The 16,667-nt window shown below is 43.0% G+C and overlaps 2 protein-coding genes across 7 annotated transcripts in view; both read right to left on the bottom strand.

Moving 5' to 3' along the window:
• ADGRF4 (adhesion G protein-coupled receptor F4) overlaps nucleotides 1–11,042 on the bottom strand; it is a 29,283-nt gene extending 18,241 nt beyond the window's left edge. The window contains exons 1-3 of one of the 4 annotated variants that reach the window (XM_043907675.1): nucleotides 10,817–11,032; nucleotides 1,274–1,471; nucleotides 1,033–1,141 (exon numbers count right to left, since the gene is read on the bottom strand). In XM_043907675.1, the coding sequence (XP_043763610.1) occupies nucleotides 1,033–1,119 (87 nt within the window). In that variant the 5' untranslated portion in view covers nucleotides 1,120–1,141; nucleotides 1,274–1,471; nucleotides 10,817–11,032. Of the gene's footprint in view, nucleotides 1–1,032; nucleotides 1,142–1,273; nucleotides 1,472–10,816 lie in introns of all 4 variants that reach the window. The other 3 variants (XM_043907676.1, XM_043907674.1, XM_043907677.1) reach the window with 3 other exon arrangements.
• A 747-nt stretch (nucleotides 11,043–11,789) lies between these two features.
• Nucleotides 11,790–16,667, bottom strand: part of ADGRF2 (adhesion G protein-coupled receptor F2) — a 36,403-nt gene continuing 31,525 nt past the window's right edge. For 2 of the 3 annotated variants that reach the window (XM_043907681.1, XM_043907679.1), the window contains 2 exons: nucleotides 16,374–16,455; nucleotides 11,790–15,184 (listed from right to left, as the gene is read on the bottom strand). In XM_043907681.1, coding sequence (XP_043763616.1) covers nucleotides 16,408–16,455 — 48 coding nt within the window. In that variant the 3' untranslated portion in view covers nucleotides 11,790–15,184; nucleotides 16,374–16,407. The remainder of the gene's footprint in view (nucleotides 15,185–16,373; nucleotides 16,456–16,667) is intronic. The other variant, XM_043907678.1, reaches the window with a different exon arrangement.

The following is a 16,667-nucleotide window of genomic DNA, read 5'->3' as shown; positions in this document are numbered from 1 at the left end:
GTGGTCACTTAGGCGCTGAAGGTCAGGGGATGGGGTACATCTGTTGGAAAGTTTAAGGACCCATGGAGAGCACAGTGACAGCAATTAGAGCACTAAACTCTTCTCTGCTGTATTAACTGTAGCTAGGATAGGGAACTAATATGGTTCACCCAATACACAGAGAAAGACCTGAGCAGATACTAGGAATGAGTGCTAGGTTGCAATAATAGAATCATAAATTTTTTTGTAGCTATGTTGTTATTGTTTAGTTGCTAAGGGTGTCCAACTCCTTTGCAACCCCGTAGACTGTAACCCACCAAGCTCCTCTGTCCATGGGATCTCCCAGGCAAGAATACTGGAGTGGGTTGCCATTTCTTTCTCCAGGGGGAGCTTCTTGACCCAGGGATCAAACCCGAGTCTCCCCGGTGGTTCGGTGGTTAAGAATTCGCCTGCCAATGCAGAAGATATGGGTTCAATCCCTGGGTTGAGAAGATTCCCTGGGGAAGGAAATGGAAATCCATTCCAGTATTCTTGCCTTGGAAGTCCTATGGACAGAGGAGCCTAACAGGTTACAATCCACGGGGTCACAAAAGGGTCAGACACGACTTCCTGACTAAGCATCTTGTAGCTATAAAGGACTGTAAAACTCTAAAAGAGAAAAAGACACTGTTCGTGTTATAGGTAAGGAAATTAAGACCCAGAGAAGTGAAGCAACTTGTGTGGCTAACAAACAAACTTAAGGTTTGAACCTAAATTGCTGGACTGCCAAGTTAGTGCTTCTGCCTCTCAAGAGCTGCCTGTCTACATGCTCCGTGGCTTGCAAAGTCGTTTTTCTACTAGACTGTTGCACCCTGTGACAATACTGCTCTGTCACAAGCCCCAGCCACCTCTCAACTTTTCATTGTCCCTTTCTTTAGAAAGTTGCCATCAGAAAGGGTAACATCGTAATCATTTGAAAATTTCTTTGAAATGACATGTTATTTATCATAAATCAATCGTCTCAGAGAACTGATTGATTTCTCATGGGATCACATAAGAACTGATCAAACTTACTTTTGTGCGGATATGGAATCTACTATGAGAATATTCTGTGGCCAGAAATAATATTAAACAGCAAATCGTGGTTGCCTGGGACTTCATTTTCACACATGAGGATCTTCACCTGCAACAGACAAGGGTGCATCCAGCTGAAGATGACAACACCACATAACTAACCTAATATTTAGTCAGCTAACCAACCACTGAGTCTGCAGCAAACGTAAATTTCCTTATGCTCTAATGGAGATGCACTCACTCTTATCCATTTAGGCTCCCAAGGCAAACTGACCAAGAAGCAGATGAAACTCATGGGTCTTGGATCAAAGCCTTCCTGACTGGAGTCAAGACTAACAGGGACTTTCACAACTCTACTGTGCCTTCTGCTGAGATGATGATCCACGGACACTTACAGGAAGGCTTCCAAGTTGTCTTTTAGTTTAAAATTGTCTTTGAACTGCTAACCAATGAACAAAAGGAAAGTATATTTTGATGTACACCATCATCTTGTAGAACAAGTCTGAGCAGGAGAAAGGGAACATGGTAGAATGACAGGCAAAGTTGGTAATGGATTTGCATAGGTGTTGAAATAGAATTGTGGAATTCATAATCTTACAGTGTGGGTAGAAAGATGTTTTCATGTATGCAACCAATTGGTGGATAGGCGCAGAAGGCAGTTTTCAATATCATTATTGTTTAGGATAGATTTTTAACTGATCCTCACAAAGAGAAGTAACAGAAGAACCAATACGAGTTGTCTTAAAATAACTGTATGGTTTACATATAATTCTCCTGTAGCTTTCAAGATGATGCTTTTGAACTGTGGTGTTGGAGAAGACTCTTGAGAGTCGCTTGGACTGCAAGGATATCAAGCAGTCAATCTTAAAGGAAATCAGTCCTGAATATTCATTGAAAGGACTAATATTGAAGCTGAAACTCAAATACTTGGGCCACCTGATGCAAAGAACTGACTCATTAGAAAAGACTCTGATGCTGGGAAAGATTGAAGGCAGGAGGCAAAGGGGACAACAGAGGATGAGACGGTTGGATGGCATCACCAATGTGATGGACGTGAATTTGAGCAAACTCCGTGAGTTGGTGATGGACAGGGAAGCCTGGTGTGCTGCAGTCCATGGGGTCATGAAGAGTCTGACATGACTGAGCGACTGAACTGAACTGAACTGAGCTTTCAATAATTTTTTACCATAACACAGTAATAAACAGATCTTACATTGTGACTCAGTGTGTACCAACAAAAATATGTGTGTATAAAGCTATGTCTATATAAACATTTAAAAATAAATAATTTTTATGTTTTGAAAACTTTTATGTTAAAATACTATTCTTCCTATCTGCAAGAAAGACATTCTGATAAAGTCACAATTTTTATCTTGTATTCCACTTTATTCTATCTGACATTCTCTCCAAAATTGGTTGCTACCCACTAAATTGAATTCACAAACTTCTAATGGATTGTAGCCTGCAATCTGAAAAATGGAAATATAGACTATAAGATTCATTTTCCTTTTCAAGTCAAAAATTGTTCACTTCTCCTGCTGAATTGGTCATGTTGATCCTTTCTCTTTGCTTTTCTTCACAATTCGATCACAATCTCCTTCCCCACGTACACTTCTCAGGGAGAAAAGAACCAAAGAACAGGACTGATGGGTGAGTGCAATTCTCCTCTACCTGGAGAACATTGTTTGAAATGCACAGTCAAATGATCAAAGTCAAGCCAAAGGGAGGCATTTAAAAATATTAATGCCTGCTATCTAAGGCTTCAGGTGAGAGGCCATTCTTATTTTTCATTATTTTCATTATAGGAATCCTGCTTAAAGCTAATCTTGCTGGAAGAAAGTCAAGGGTTTGGCATAGTGACGTGATGTGATTTATGGAATCCAAAAATATTCCCCAACCAGTGCTAGGGCCTCCAAGGCCACAGTTTCAAAAAATGTTCAAGGAATAAATAGCCCAATAGCCATGGCATTTTCTGTAGATCATTATGCTCTTTGTGGAAGACTATGAAATGATACATTTTATGTATTCATATAAACTAAGAAAAATTTTACTGGTATAAATATTTATGCAATATGAAATCATAAGCATACACATAAGAAGCACAAATTTTGAACTAAGCACTCTTGGTTAGTTTGAGGTTAATTTGCTACTTAATCATTCATGTTATCATTGTCTGGTATGTGCAACCCACATACCACAAGGTATGATAATTATATGATAAATTTCCTTCAGTGACTGCAAATGCTGGGGAGATACTGTTTCATGATATTACTCAAGAGAAGTCATAGCATTCTCATCTTTATCCAGTTTGACTGATGGGGATGAGTCAGATGGATAGATGTTTTTAGGTTAGTTCCAATTGGGTTGTTTCTCTCCTCACCAGAAAGAGTTGGATGGAATCCCTCCCATCAGAATTCAGATGTTGGCTGAGGCCAAAAGCCAGAGTGCTCTGCAGAGCAAAGGGGAAAGCTTAAGACCCCTGAGAATGAGGAATTAAAAAATAATAAGCACTGCCGGCATAATCCATAATCAGAGGTTGATATTGTACAGAAAAGAATGGAGGAAACATGTTTTCTTAGATTAATCATTGATAAAGCCTTGATGGGGGCTTCTCTGCTGGCTCAGACAGTGAAGAATCTGCCTGCAACAAAGGAGACCTGGGTTCGATCCCTGGGTTGGGAAGATCCCCTGGAGAAGGGAATAGCAAACCCACTGCAGTACTCTTGCCTGGAGAATTCCATGGACAGAGGAGGCAGGCAGGCTACGTTAGTCCATGGGGTTGCAAAAAGTCGGACATGACTGAGCGACTAATCCACACAAAGCCTTGATAACTAGAACAAACTTTGAGTTTGTATAATACCAAGCTGAAAAATTTCTGGAAGTACAAATAAAATGCCTCTCCAAGGCCTAGCACAATGTCTACATATAGTAAGATTCTCCTTGAGGCTTAATACTCATATCTTATCCTCAGTGATTCATTAATTTAGATTCATTGGTTGGGCTTAATGATACCTTCTAAAAAGGAAAAAAAAATAACAGTGAAGGCAATATGAGAAGTGACATGGACCAAAATGCACATATGTTTATACTCATGTCCATGCTTGACTAGAGATAAACATGTAAAGATGGAAACAAGAAAGTACCCAAATTGACATTGCTACACTGAATTAAATTATCATGTTTCATTGAATCCAACATTGTAAGCAACATCATTATTTTCATGTTCACTAAGAAAAGAAAAGAAAATAAGCTTGCCTATTAAACCATGACATGCCACTTATTGTACAATATATTCCAATTTCAGAAATGTTGAAAGGTTAGAAAAAAATGCCTATCTTAGAACTGATGAACTATGGCACTAAAAGAGGGCCTTCCCAGATGGTTCAGTGGTAAAAAAAAAAAAATCTGCCTGCTAGTGTAGGAGCTGCAAGAGACTCAGGTTTGACTCCTGCATCAGGAAGATCCCCTGGAGTAGGAAACAGCAACCCACCCCAGTATTCCTGTCAGTATAAACCCATGGACAGAGGAGCCTGGCGGGCTACAGTCCAAGAGGTCACAAAGAGTCAGACATGACTGAGCTCTCACATATGCAGCACTAAAAGTCTCACTCAGCATTAGCTGACCATAAATTCTGACGCTCCATTTGTCCAGAAAGCTTTTTATTTGTTTGTTTCTAAGGAAACAGCTCTTCTTGAGAAACTTGGTTGAGTCAATGATTTCTTTCTAATGACTATAACAATGATGGCAATTTCAGTTTTTACTGAAAAAGATAGATAGCTAGGTCAAAATTCATCTTCAAGCTCTGTAAATACCCAGACACTTCAATCCAAGGAAGTGTGATTTTCACTGATATAGCCCAAAGCTAGGAAACTTCTAATTCTCACGAATTGCTGGATGGCTTTGGGCAAATCTCACAAGCGCTCCATGCCTTGGTTTCCTTACCTTTGAAATGACATGGTTGGACTAGAATCTCATTTCTAACTCGTGTCTTATTAGAAAGCTCTAGTGTTTTTTTTAATTTAAGGTTCTGGGTTCACAGTGTTTCATATCAATGGTCCAAATCTCAAGTTGAAACGCAACCAATATAGAAAATTCTTTTGAGGGGTATATTTATATAATTTAATTCCTGAAAACATAACAGTCAACTCTCTTGAGGCCCCACAAGCCAGCTCCAGCCCAGAAGTAGACTAGCGCTACAATCATGTATATTTATCACGGGATTGATGCGTATTATCCACCAGCTGTTGGGCAATAATTTGTCCCAGGCATCAAAAAGTGAAGACAAAAAGGATGGAAGAAAAACAACACTGAGGACTTTTATATACTTAAATGTTCTACAAATTCAGGAAATCTCTCTGCTTCACTCTTAGTAGGCAACAATATAGAATTTGGTGTCTAATGGATTTTGCCAAGGCATTCTGGTCTCATAGAAGAGCAAGGGGGCCCATGGTCAGGTCCATTTGGGAAACACTGCATACCAGCACCACCACCACCCACCCCTCACATACACATGCTTTCATAAAGCAATGTTCTGAGAGTTCTTGAAGTGACAAGATTGGCACCCAGGTTTTACCAAATTTACTCCATCATCAAAAGCGCCTTGGGTGCATTGAAAGCTGCTATCCAAACACAGTATGCTATTTGGGAACACATTGATCTCCCCAGATTTGGGCTTCCCATGCCTTTGTCAGACCCCTACCCCATGCTACCACCAGGGACTTCCCCGGTGGCTCAGATGTTAAGGGGTCTGCCTGTAACACAGGAGACCCCAGTTCAATCCCTGGGTTGGGAAGATCCTGTGGAGAAGGAAATGGCAACCCACTCCAGTATTCTTGCCTGGAAAATCCAATGGATGGAGGAGCCTGGCCAGCTACAGTCCATGGAGTCCCAAAGAATCGGACATGACTGAATTACTTCACTTCACCCCATGCTGCTAACTGCTAAGTCACTTCAGTCATGTCTGACTCTGTGCGACCCCATCCCTGGGATTCTCCAGGCAAGAACTCACCCCATGCTAGTCCTGTCCTAATTCCTTCAATTCACTCAAATTGTGATGCAAAGTAGCCCAGCAGAGGGTGATAGTCCTGGTGTTAGCACACCCTGAAAGAAGGAGGCAGTGTAGGGGTCATCTTTAGTCCATGATAAGCCAGAATTATCCTGAAACTCGAGATGATGCTCGGAGTAAAGAGGGAGGGGAGGCAGGCACAGGTACGCGGCAGGCAGACGTTTGGGATGACCACACGGAAGGGCAAGACAGTCTCAGAAATGAAGGATAAAGAAGAGGAAAAGAAAGATGCAAAAAACTCTCACCAGAGGCCATCTGCGGTAATTAGGTAAATAAATAGCTATCTGATTTACAAAGAAACTCCCTCCAGCTTCTATACTTGTCACCCAATAAAGGCAACTCTGTCGAGAGCCGTTATGGGGGGTCCTGCCCGTGACGAGGTCATGAAGAAAATACCGGGCAGGCAAGGCCGTCCGGGACCCCATCCATGACGAGGTCACGAGGAAAAAACCTGACAGGCAAGGCCGTCTAGGATAAGGGACCCTCCAGGTTGTCCTCGGCCTCTATCCCACCCTATATCCTCCCCCCTTTTCTGCTGTTGCTCTTGTTTACCCTGCTGCAGATTCTTGTGTTGCCTGCTGAGAGCTCTCCTGCTCCTCTTTCACTGAATGAGGACCAACTTAAAACCCTAATTAATAAATCTTCTGGACGCTGGTACCCTATGAAGGGACCAGAGATGAAGAAAATGCTTCAATTCAAACCCTTTTGCTGGCATTCTGGCTTGTTTGATAAATATGTGCTCTCATTGCACAAAATGCTCTTGATTGTTCCAAACATCCTAAGCACAGTACGCTAACAAAAACTATTAAGCACAGGCCCCTTCATGGGGTGAAAAAAGCTCCACAAATATGATAGCCACAAATGTGCCTAACAAAAAACACTTTAGATAGAGATTAGCTGGCGACTTCTTGCAGGTGGTTAACTTTTAGACTAAGAGCCTGTTTTGTGCCATATCTGCTGTTTCTGCAGTCCTTCGCATTTCTGTTCTGTAAAAATGTAATCCTATCTAGTTCCCATAAAGATGACGCTTATTAGAAAGGAAATAGATTAATTATACGAAAAACAGGGTCAGCTACTGAAGTTGCTTAAGCCACACCAGGTGCAAGCCATAAACTGTTAGCAGGCCTGAAGGCCAAATGATAAGAAAGACTCTTGTGAACGAAAAAGTATGTGGGTGACGTCCTGTTTCTGTTGAAGGTCAAGTTGCTGTAAATGTTTTGAGATGACCTGTGTGTAAGCAATATGCACTTCCCCCAAAAGATGTTCTTAAGGGTATAAAGGGGCAGTGCAAAAATAAACTTCAGACTTAGCCCCGAGCTTTGTCTCACTCTCTCTCTCATTCACCGACGCCGTTCATCCTGAGGGTTCCCCTGGATCCTGCTGGGGCTGGACCCCGGCACAACTCCACATTTTGTCCCAAAGTATCCAGAATAAGATTTATTTCAGAGATAAAAGCAACAACCAGGGGACTTCCCTGAGGGTCCAGTGGTTAAAATCTCACCTTCCAGAGTAGGGTGTGCAGGTTTGATCCCTGGCCGGGGACCTAAGATCCCACATGCCTCTTGGCCAAAAAACCAAACAAAATACAGAAACAGTGTTGTAACAAATTCAATAAAGACTTTAAAAATGGTCCACATCAAAAAAATCTTCAAAAAATAAAACTAACAAAAAAAAAAAAAAAAGCAGCAAGCAATCAATCTGAAATGGTAGCTTCTCAGGAACTAGAAAATTTCCAATTATTCCTCCTTAATCCCAAAACCCACCTCTCTGTGCATCCTCATAAAGGTGTGAATCACCTCCTTTTGCTTTTCGCTTTATAATAAGCAGCAATTCTAGGTGGCTGAATGGAAGCCAGGCTCCCTGCTCTAACATGGTGATTACTTCGGAGAGAGAGAGAATATAGTGTTTGCAGCATTCAGAGGCTTAAAGGAAAATACAGCTGCACTCAAAAGTCCCAGAGGGACCGCATCTCAGGATTTAACTTGCTGGAGAATTCAACGCCACAGGCATCTCGCACACCATTCACTGCCTGTGCTCTGAGCCCTAAGGCCACGGCGTCAGCACAGTACTAGGCTTAACGCTTTTAGCCCCAGAACCCTAGAGAAAGTAGACTGCAACTGTGGGAAACTCAGGTTATCATTAGTTAGGAGGTAAACACAGAAGGACATTTCTCTGTCCCCAGCATCCAGCAAAGCATAAAGTGTATAATAGACTCAGTAAATATTTGTTAGAGAAATGAATAAAGGAGTGAATAATGTCAGCTTCTGATGCTTTTGTTTTAAAACCACAGAACCATTCTCCCCAGGTGGAAGGAAGGTCCAAGAAGGAGGGGATATATATATTATATATATATAATTGATACATACATCAATTCTGTGGTACAATTCAATTCATTGTACAGCAGAAACTAGCATAACATTGTCAAGCAATTATATGCACTCAGTTGCTCAGTCATGCCTGGCTCTTTGCGACCCTTTGGACTGTATCCCTCCAGGCTCCTCTGTCATTGGGACTTTGCAGGCAAGAATACTGGAGTAGGTTGCCATTTCCCTGTCCAGAGGATCTTTCCGACCCAGGGATGGAACCCTCATCTCCTGAGTCTCCTGCATTGCAGGCAAATTCTTTACCTGTTGAGCCATTGTGCAAGCCTGCCAAAGCAATTATACCCCAACAAAAATTAATTAATTAAATGATTAATTTAAAAATAAAATCACAGGACAACTTTCCTATCTTAGGGGAACAGATGAGCATATTTGCAATGCTAGGTAAACTTCAGTTCAGTTCAGTCGCTCAGTCGTGTGTGACTCTTTGTGACCGCATGGAAAGCAGCACGCCAAGCTTCCCTTGGATAAACTTGGAACCTGGTAATGTAAGTTGAAATGCACCCAGTCTAATGGACCTCCTCTTTGCTATACTACGTGGAGCTTTATGTAAAAAAAGATTTTGAGGTCTCATGTAGTTTCAGTAGGAAAGTATGTGCTGTCAGATTAGTGATGTCTTCCACAGGCATGACTGCAAATGTCTTTCCACTGTGGCCATAAAGTCGGGAATCACAAAATACTGTCTCCCTGGACACACATAGAAGATGCTGGCTATGAACACCATCTTCTAACTGTCCCACCTTCCTTGTACCTGGAACTGAGTTTCTGAATGAGTTGGAATTCAAAAATACAGTTAGCCTTCGTGGGTCCTGGAACTGTTTCTGATACTAGATGCTAGACGGTCTTGGAGCAGGTGACTCACACAGACTCAGGCGCTCCCCACCTGTCTGAACATGCTGAGCGAGGGCTGGCATCAGGACTCGCCAAGAAAATAATAGGAAGTGCAACCTGGGAACTGTAAGTGCAGTCAGGCAGGGAGGAATGCAAGGAAATGTGTGATCTCTCAAACCTCTTCATGCGAAACGCTCTGAGGTGAGCTGCCTGAGAATGCTTGTAAACTCCCTGGACACTTTCCCAAGGCATTGCACTCCACTGAACTTCACCCCAGGATGAGAGGGACAGAAAGCTCATTTTCAAACCTTCTAGCTGGCACCTCACCGCATACTCCTCAGCCAGTCACTGGTGGGAAGGATCAATCCAGAAAGGGTAACTGGAGGCTGAGGAACTCAAAGAGTTCAGTGACCCACATTTTGGTGTGTGTGTGTGGGTATGCTGCCCTCAGCTTAATCTCCTGTCTATCCCACTAGTGTAATTAAAACTCTGATTAAATAACCAGATGGCAAGTTATTTGTGCGTTTCTTGGCCTCGATAATAGAATGTATTCAGTCTCTCTTACAGGTTCTCCCTTGCCATGGATGAGTTGATTCATAGGGAGCCTTGGGGGAAGAAAAAGATCCAAAAGATTTGCTAGAATCAGAAACATCTCATCCTAAGTTATTTTAGATGGCGTCCAGCCAGGGTCTTTGTAGTTGAGCATCTTCTCTGAAAATTGCAGTCTGGATTCAAATTCTGATAAGTCTGAATAATCACATCATCTCAGAGTTGGAAATCTTCCAGCATCTCACCAACTATCTTGATACTTATATGATGTTAAAGAAATTGATAAGACAGGCAATTTCCCTGCTTCATGAAGAAAGTTCCCTGGAGGGTTGACACTTGAGAAAAAAAAAAAATAGCGTCTTAAGATGCACACTTTAGAGGTCCCAGAATTGTCCTCAAAGTATAAGGAATATATGCCATCAAATGACATAGTATTGGTCACAAAATGAGGGGGAGATGCCTTTGAAAAAGGTTTCAGCGGTTAAGTGGAGGAAATGTTTCCCCTTTAAGGGCAGATTTGTCAGTCCCACTAAAAGAAGAAACTACTAAAGCACGCTTCATTAAAAAAAAAAAAAAGAAGAAGAAGAAGAAAGAAAGAAAACATCTAGCTTTACACTCAGCCTAAATAAGGGAATTGAAAGCTAGTTTTCTCATCCAATTATCAAGCAAGGGGGACTATTGGAAAATAGAGGATTTAATTGCCATTTTCAGCCCTAGGAGTGAGCAATTTAGAGCAAATGACAAATGACTTTTTAAAGAGAAACCAATGTAAAAGAGATGGAGGAAATACTCCAGACCTGAGTTAGCCAATCTCTAAATAATAGGAGGGAAGTTTCCTGCAGAGTCAAGCATTCCAGAAAATACCATCATAAATCACACATCTTCCCCACTCTGGGATACGTCTAACAACAGTCCTGTCTTCAGCAGGAAAAGGTGCTGGTGTGGCGTGTGTACTCACGGCATCCAGGAAAGCCCGCAGCCCAGCAGGGGGTCGGCGCTGGGCTCCCCCCCAGGGTGCCCCACCATCACTGTGTCCGCCCTGGCACCCCCCACGATCCTGTCAGCGGCTGTGATCTGTCTTGTCCATGATTGAAAGGAAGCCGAGGAGGCCCTGGTGCTCACCAGCCTTGGTGAGACGCCGATGTGAGAACGGTAAGCCTGCCCTGGGTTTCGAGGCTTGTGTAAGTCTGTGATTCACTCCTCAGTGGGTCGGTCAAACACGCCTAAGAGAAATTACAGGTTCCTCTCGTCTGAAGCAAATCCATTAAAATGAGTCAGTTGTTTGTCCTTTCCTTCCTCCTCTTTATCTCAGATAATCACATGAGACGGTTGCACCTACTGCACTGGGGTAATGAGAACTCAGGCAGGCGGGTGGTAAATGCAAGATTGTGCCACTGTTGTTGTCGATGTTAAATTGTTAAAAGGCGATCCTGTTTTTGCCTGCACTGACGTTAAACTTGGAACACACTGGCTAGGACATGATCCAATCCCTGCCTTAACACCAAAAATATCTTTGGTTTATTTTTTAACGACTGATCCAAGGAGTTCTTACTGAGCCTCTACCTTGGTGCACATCCATGGGGAATTGAGATGGAGAATTTCGCCTGTGGGAAACTTCCCTTGGTCTGACTTGGGACAGGGTGGCCAGCTGGATTGTCCTTGTCACCCCCAAATGGTCCCACACCTCCTGATTCTAGCCCCTCCCATTAACCTACCTTCCTGGCTCCTCCATATGACTGTTGCAAACTTCCATTTGACTATTACCAGGGGAGATGTAGACATGAAGAAGAAATAAGTGAAAGGAGTTTTATTATGTCTGTTGTACTCATGAGGCTCAAGGAGACCACGCCTGTGGAAATAGGTCATTCCATTTAGGTCATTAGTTAAATACCGTGTCATTTGGAAATTTTGAAAAATCAGTATCATCAAACTTTTGGTTGTATAATCACAGGACTTTATTAAACATATTTTATGTACAAAGCACCTTGTTCTGCTCTTTGGACATACAAAGCAAGTGACTTATCGAGTAACAAGGGTAAATCTGTCTCCAAATGTTTATGGTCTTATCTGGGAAAGAAAATATAGGCACACAAGAGGGCTAAAAGTAAATAATACTACATAATAAATACTGACTCAACAGTGAATGGGCCAGATATACATATTGCAGGAAATCAGTGGAGAGAATAGCACTTCTGGTTGGACTGATCAGGGAAGGCTTTACAGGGAAGGCAAAAAGTGATGCACAGTTCGGACACAGAAGGCCCTGGATACGTGTATAGTCTCTGAAATATACTCCTCCCAGGGCAGGATACCAAGTATCACAATTCTGTAAACACTGAGTGAAAAGATCCTTCAGTAGATTTTGCTGGCTAATCACCCTGATGAAAGAAACTGAATCCAATGTTCAACACTTTCATCTAGATGCCAGTGAACCAAGACTTCCCTGGTGGTCCACATTTCTGAAGCAGGGGGCACAGGTTTGATCCCTGATCAGAGAACTGAGATCCCACATGCTTCACAGCCAAAAAATTTTCTTTAAAAAGAGAAGAAATTAGATGTCAATGAACCAACTCTTATGAGAGTGTCTCATCCACACTCATGCACATACATGAATTCATAGGTACTCTATTACAAACAGCTTACATTTTAATGCCAATTATTATTTGCCAAGTCTTATTCTCAGTATTTTATCTACATTTGTTCATTTAATCTTTCCAATAGCCCTATAGGGCAAGTGCCATTATTCTCAATTTCTGGTTGGGAAAATCAATGTCCCAGGAATTTAAATAACTGCCCCAAGGATTATCAAGTACTAAGTGCTCTGTCCAAGAATCTGCCTTAGACACCACTAGCACCAGTTTCTCCTTGAGCCACCTGGCCAAGTCACTTCCTTGGTGAGATGTGAACGGGGCGTTCCACGTATCTCCACCCTGGGTCTTCCACGGTCAGCCTGATCCATGCCGTTCTTTGTCACCTTTCAGGATGGGACAGACTGAAGTGTGGGCCGCAAGAGGGAGGGTGGACTTCTCCAAGGGATCGTCAAATGATTGTGGGGTTTCTCTGTTAGCATCCATGAGCTTTTATTCAATTATTTTTTATCTTTAGGTCACACCACGCAGCAGGTGGGATCTTAGTTTCCCTGCCAGGGGTCTGACCTTCACCCCTGCACTGGCAGCGCTGAGTGTTAGCCACTGGACCACCAGGGAAGTCCTTCATGAGGCTTTCTTAATGAATAACAACCCCAACATAGAGTCTTTTGCACCTCCTCTCTTAGGGAGTGAGTGCATCGGAGCAGAGGGTGCTTTCACATGAGACGTGGTTGCCAAATTCACAATACAGATGAAAGGCCAGTCTCTCTGTCTCTCAACCTCTCTCTCTCACGCTCAGACATTCCATCTGTAAATTGAGGCCGTTGGACTCAGTCTGTTCTAAAGTTTTTTTTCAGAATTATAAATCCTAAAACCATCTAACTCCATGACATTGCGTCCTTCCTTCAACATGTTGATTTGGGGTAAGTGACCTTTCTTCATATGGAAGTCTCTGCATCGGGAAAACCAGGACTGTGTCTGCTCCATGCTCTTCCCTTGAAGAGACCCTACAGAGACACTGGGAAATGTCAAATTGAAACTTCTTTCTGACCTTGCTTGCAAAGGGTGCAATTGTTGTCCCAAGATGAACAATACCACTTAGAAGATGACTCATTCTCCCGGTTGGTATATTTTTCTACCTTCTGATTATTATATTTTTGCTTTCTTAAACATTCCTACTTAGAGGAAATTTTCTATAGTAAAAAAAAGAGAGAGAGAATAAAAAAGTTTTACTACAGTTTTCTGTGGTAAAAAAAAAAAACATGACACCCCTCATTCACAAAGTGAGTCACCCTTTTCCATTTGTAATGTAACATCATTAATACTGGCTTCTTTTGTATATAACTTTAAAAAATCATTTATTTATTTGGCTGTGCAGGATCTCAGTTGCAGGATGCGGGCTCTTAGTTGCAGCATGTGGGATCTAGTTCCCTGACCATGGATCAAACCTCAGCCCCCCTGCATAAGGAGCTTAGAGTCTTAACCACTGGGCCACCAGGAAAGTCCCAATACTGACTTCTTGGGGAGATAACTAAGGGCTACTCATTGCCTCTTGTCCTTTATTCACTAATTTTTTTTTCCTGCTGCATCGGACTGTGTGCTTGCTTTAAAAAGGACCTTTTTTTTTTTTTTCCTAGAAGGATTTTTATCTCTAATACTGTTCTCCTATCAGGTGGTTCCTGATTTGAACATTGAATTTGTTTACATACAAGGTAAGAAAATCAGTAGCTCTCTACTTGAAATATAATATTTCTCCTTCCTCATCCCCGGTTTCAAAACACCATATTGTTCGGTGGGGGTTCATCTTACATGGGCTTCCCAGGTGGCGCTAGTGGTGAAGAACCCACCTGCCAATGCAGGAGACACAGGAGACATGGGTTCGATTCCTGGGTCTTGCAGATCCCCTGGAGAAGGGTATGGCAACCCACTCCAGTATTCTTGCCTGGAGAAGCCCATGGACAGAGGAGCCTGGCAGGCTACAGTCCATAGGGTGATAAAGAGTCAGACACCACTGAAGCAACTTAGCATGCAAGCACCTCTTACATAGTCAGAGTAGACAGGGAGACCCTCGGTGGCCCCGTGGTCTTGAGGAGAAAGTCCAGGGCTAGGAATCAATAGTCTTGGGTTTTTACCTCTGGCTTAAACCTCTATTAGCTGTTACTTGTCACTGCAGCTTCAGTTTCCTTAACTTAAACACCTTTCTGGTTCCAAAGCTCTGTGGTTTTGCTTGGTTCACGGCCAAAGAAGTTGTATCTAAGCCCACGCTAGGCTGACCATACAATCAATTTAAAGGTGGAGGGGTGGAACATACTGGCCCTTGAATTTCTTTTGTCCAAAGAACAATGACCTACTTAGAGTCGGCCCAACATTGGTGACTATGCCTGAGGGCCCTCCCTCAGCCACCCATAGAATCCAGCTGGGTGACATCCCTGGCCACCACTGCCAAGACAGGCCAGCGCTCTCTTCCTGATTCCAACAGCACGAGGCTGGAGACCCCGGCAAGACCAGGATTCTGCTGTCTGCTGTTGGATACCCAGCATGGTATATATATGTAGAAGGTGGATGGGGAAAACGTCAGCAACACAGAACAGCTTAGACAGAGGGGCCTTCCATCCTCTCTTCACGCCCTCCTCCGTCAGCACCACCAAGAGGGAGGCTTCCTTCATACTCTTCGGAGGCAAGAAGACACGAATCAGGACATTTCTCCTGGGGTCTCTGCCACTCCTGAAATGTATGACCTGGTCAAGAACAGACAATCACAGCTTTAACATGCAAGCAGCAACATCTAAAAGCATCATGACAACGGCATCATGGATTGACTCTTTCTTGAACAAGAAGCCCCTTTGGGTAGAGCCCCCTTGGCAAATGAAGACTCGCTTCCCTTTAAGTCCCTTGGGAATCCAGGAATCAGCTTTGTTCTCTTGCCTGCAAAAGCTGTTACAGAACTTGTCTGTCTCCAAGTTGGACCATGCCCTTTCCTCTTGGGAAAGACCTCTTTTTTGACCAAGGCCCTGGGTTGCTGCAGAAGGTCTCAGCCACACTGGCTACTAGAGCCCTGATGTCCTGGGATCAGGGAGGCAGGCTCTTTCTACATTTCTTTCTTGGGCAATCTACGTGTGTCTGTGTGAGTCTCTGTGTGTGTTGCTGTCTGTGTTTCTTTCTGGATTTCTCTATGTCTCTCTCTGCATTTCTCAGCCTCTCTCTGTACCTCTTTGTCTCAGCGTGAAAGTAGGGGTCCTGCTGTAGATGTCTCCATCTCTCTGCCTGGTCTTCGGTCTCTAGATCTAGAGGGACACGGAGACAGAGGATTGGAAGTCCTGGCTTCATGTCTGTTTGCTCTTCCAGCTCTGAGCTGCCGCCACATGTCACTAAGAATCCCTGTCTGTCTGTATGTCTCCCCTGTGCCTCCCTTGCCTTTGTTTCTGTCTCTGACCCTCCTGCAAATGGAAACTAACTTCTGCATTATCTCCGAGGGCCTCCCACAGACAGTGTGTATCATAATGCCTTGATCTTTTAACACTGGGGAAGAGAGGGTGACAGTAGGAAATGTGGGGATATTGTTGATATCATGGAGGATGTCCTGGGGATGGGAAATAAAAAGAGGGGGAAAGGGAGCAGCTGGGACCACGGGTCCCTCTGCTCACTCCCCTCTCAGATACTCCTGTTGATTTAGAAGGCACCCCCCGCCCCCCGCCCCAGACAAGCCTGACTGTTTTACAGGGTCAATAACAATTTCAGACATCCAAGAATTAGAAGTGTGAATATATCTCCAACCAGAGCTAGGTGGGAGTAGATTGCCTGAGAAGAATCATTTCAATCAAGAAAACATCATTTCTGATTAGAATGAATCAAATTGAGATTTTTTTTTTTTTCAAGAAATGTCACATACAGGCCATGTATATGGGGTCCCCTTTGCTGGGTACTCACCTCACCTCCCAAGTTAGGAGTATAGCCTGGCTTACTAGCTTGGCCCTTTGGTGGGGTGACGAGAGAAATCAGAAGAAACATTCTGAGGAAGACACAGGATAGTGGACTTGTCACCAGCAGTCTTTTCAATTATTCAGTCATTAATATGATCACAGTTATTCAAAGCACATGGAGAATTATTTCATTAAGCCCAGTATTGTGCTTACTAAAACATGTCAGACAAACACAAACCCTGGATGCTATCACTTATATGTGGAATCTAAAAAAAATAAAACAAACCAGTGAACAGAAAAA

The sequence above is a fragment of the Cervus elaphus genome, chromosome 7 (assembly GCF_910594005.1).
Source record: "Cervus elaphus chromosome 7, mCerEla1.1, whole genome shotgun sequence".
In the NCBI taxonomy this organism is placed as follows: domain Eukaryota; kingdom Metazoa; phylum Chordata; class Mammalia; order Artiodactyla; family Cervidae; genus Cervus; species Cervus elaphus.
Note: the sequence above shows the minus strand (reverse complement) of the source record. Positions and strands in the feature narration are given on the sequence as shown.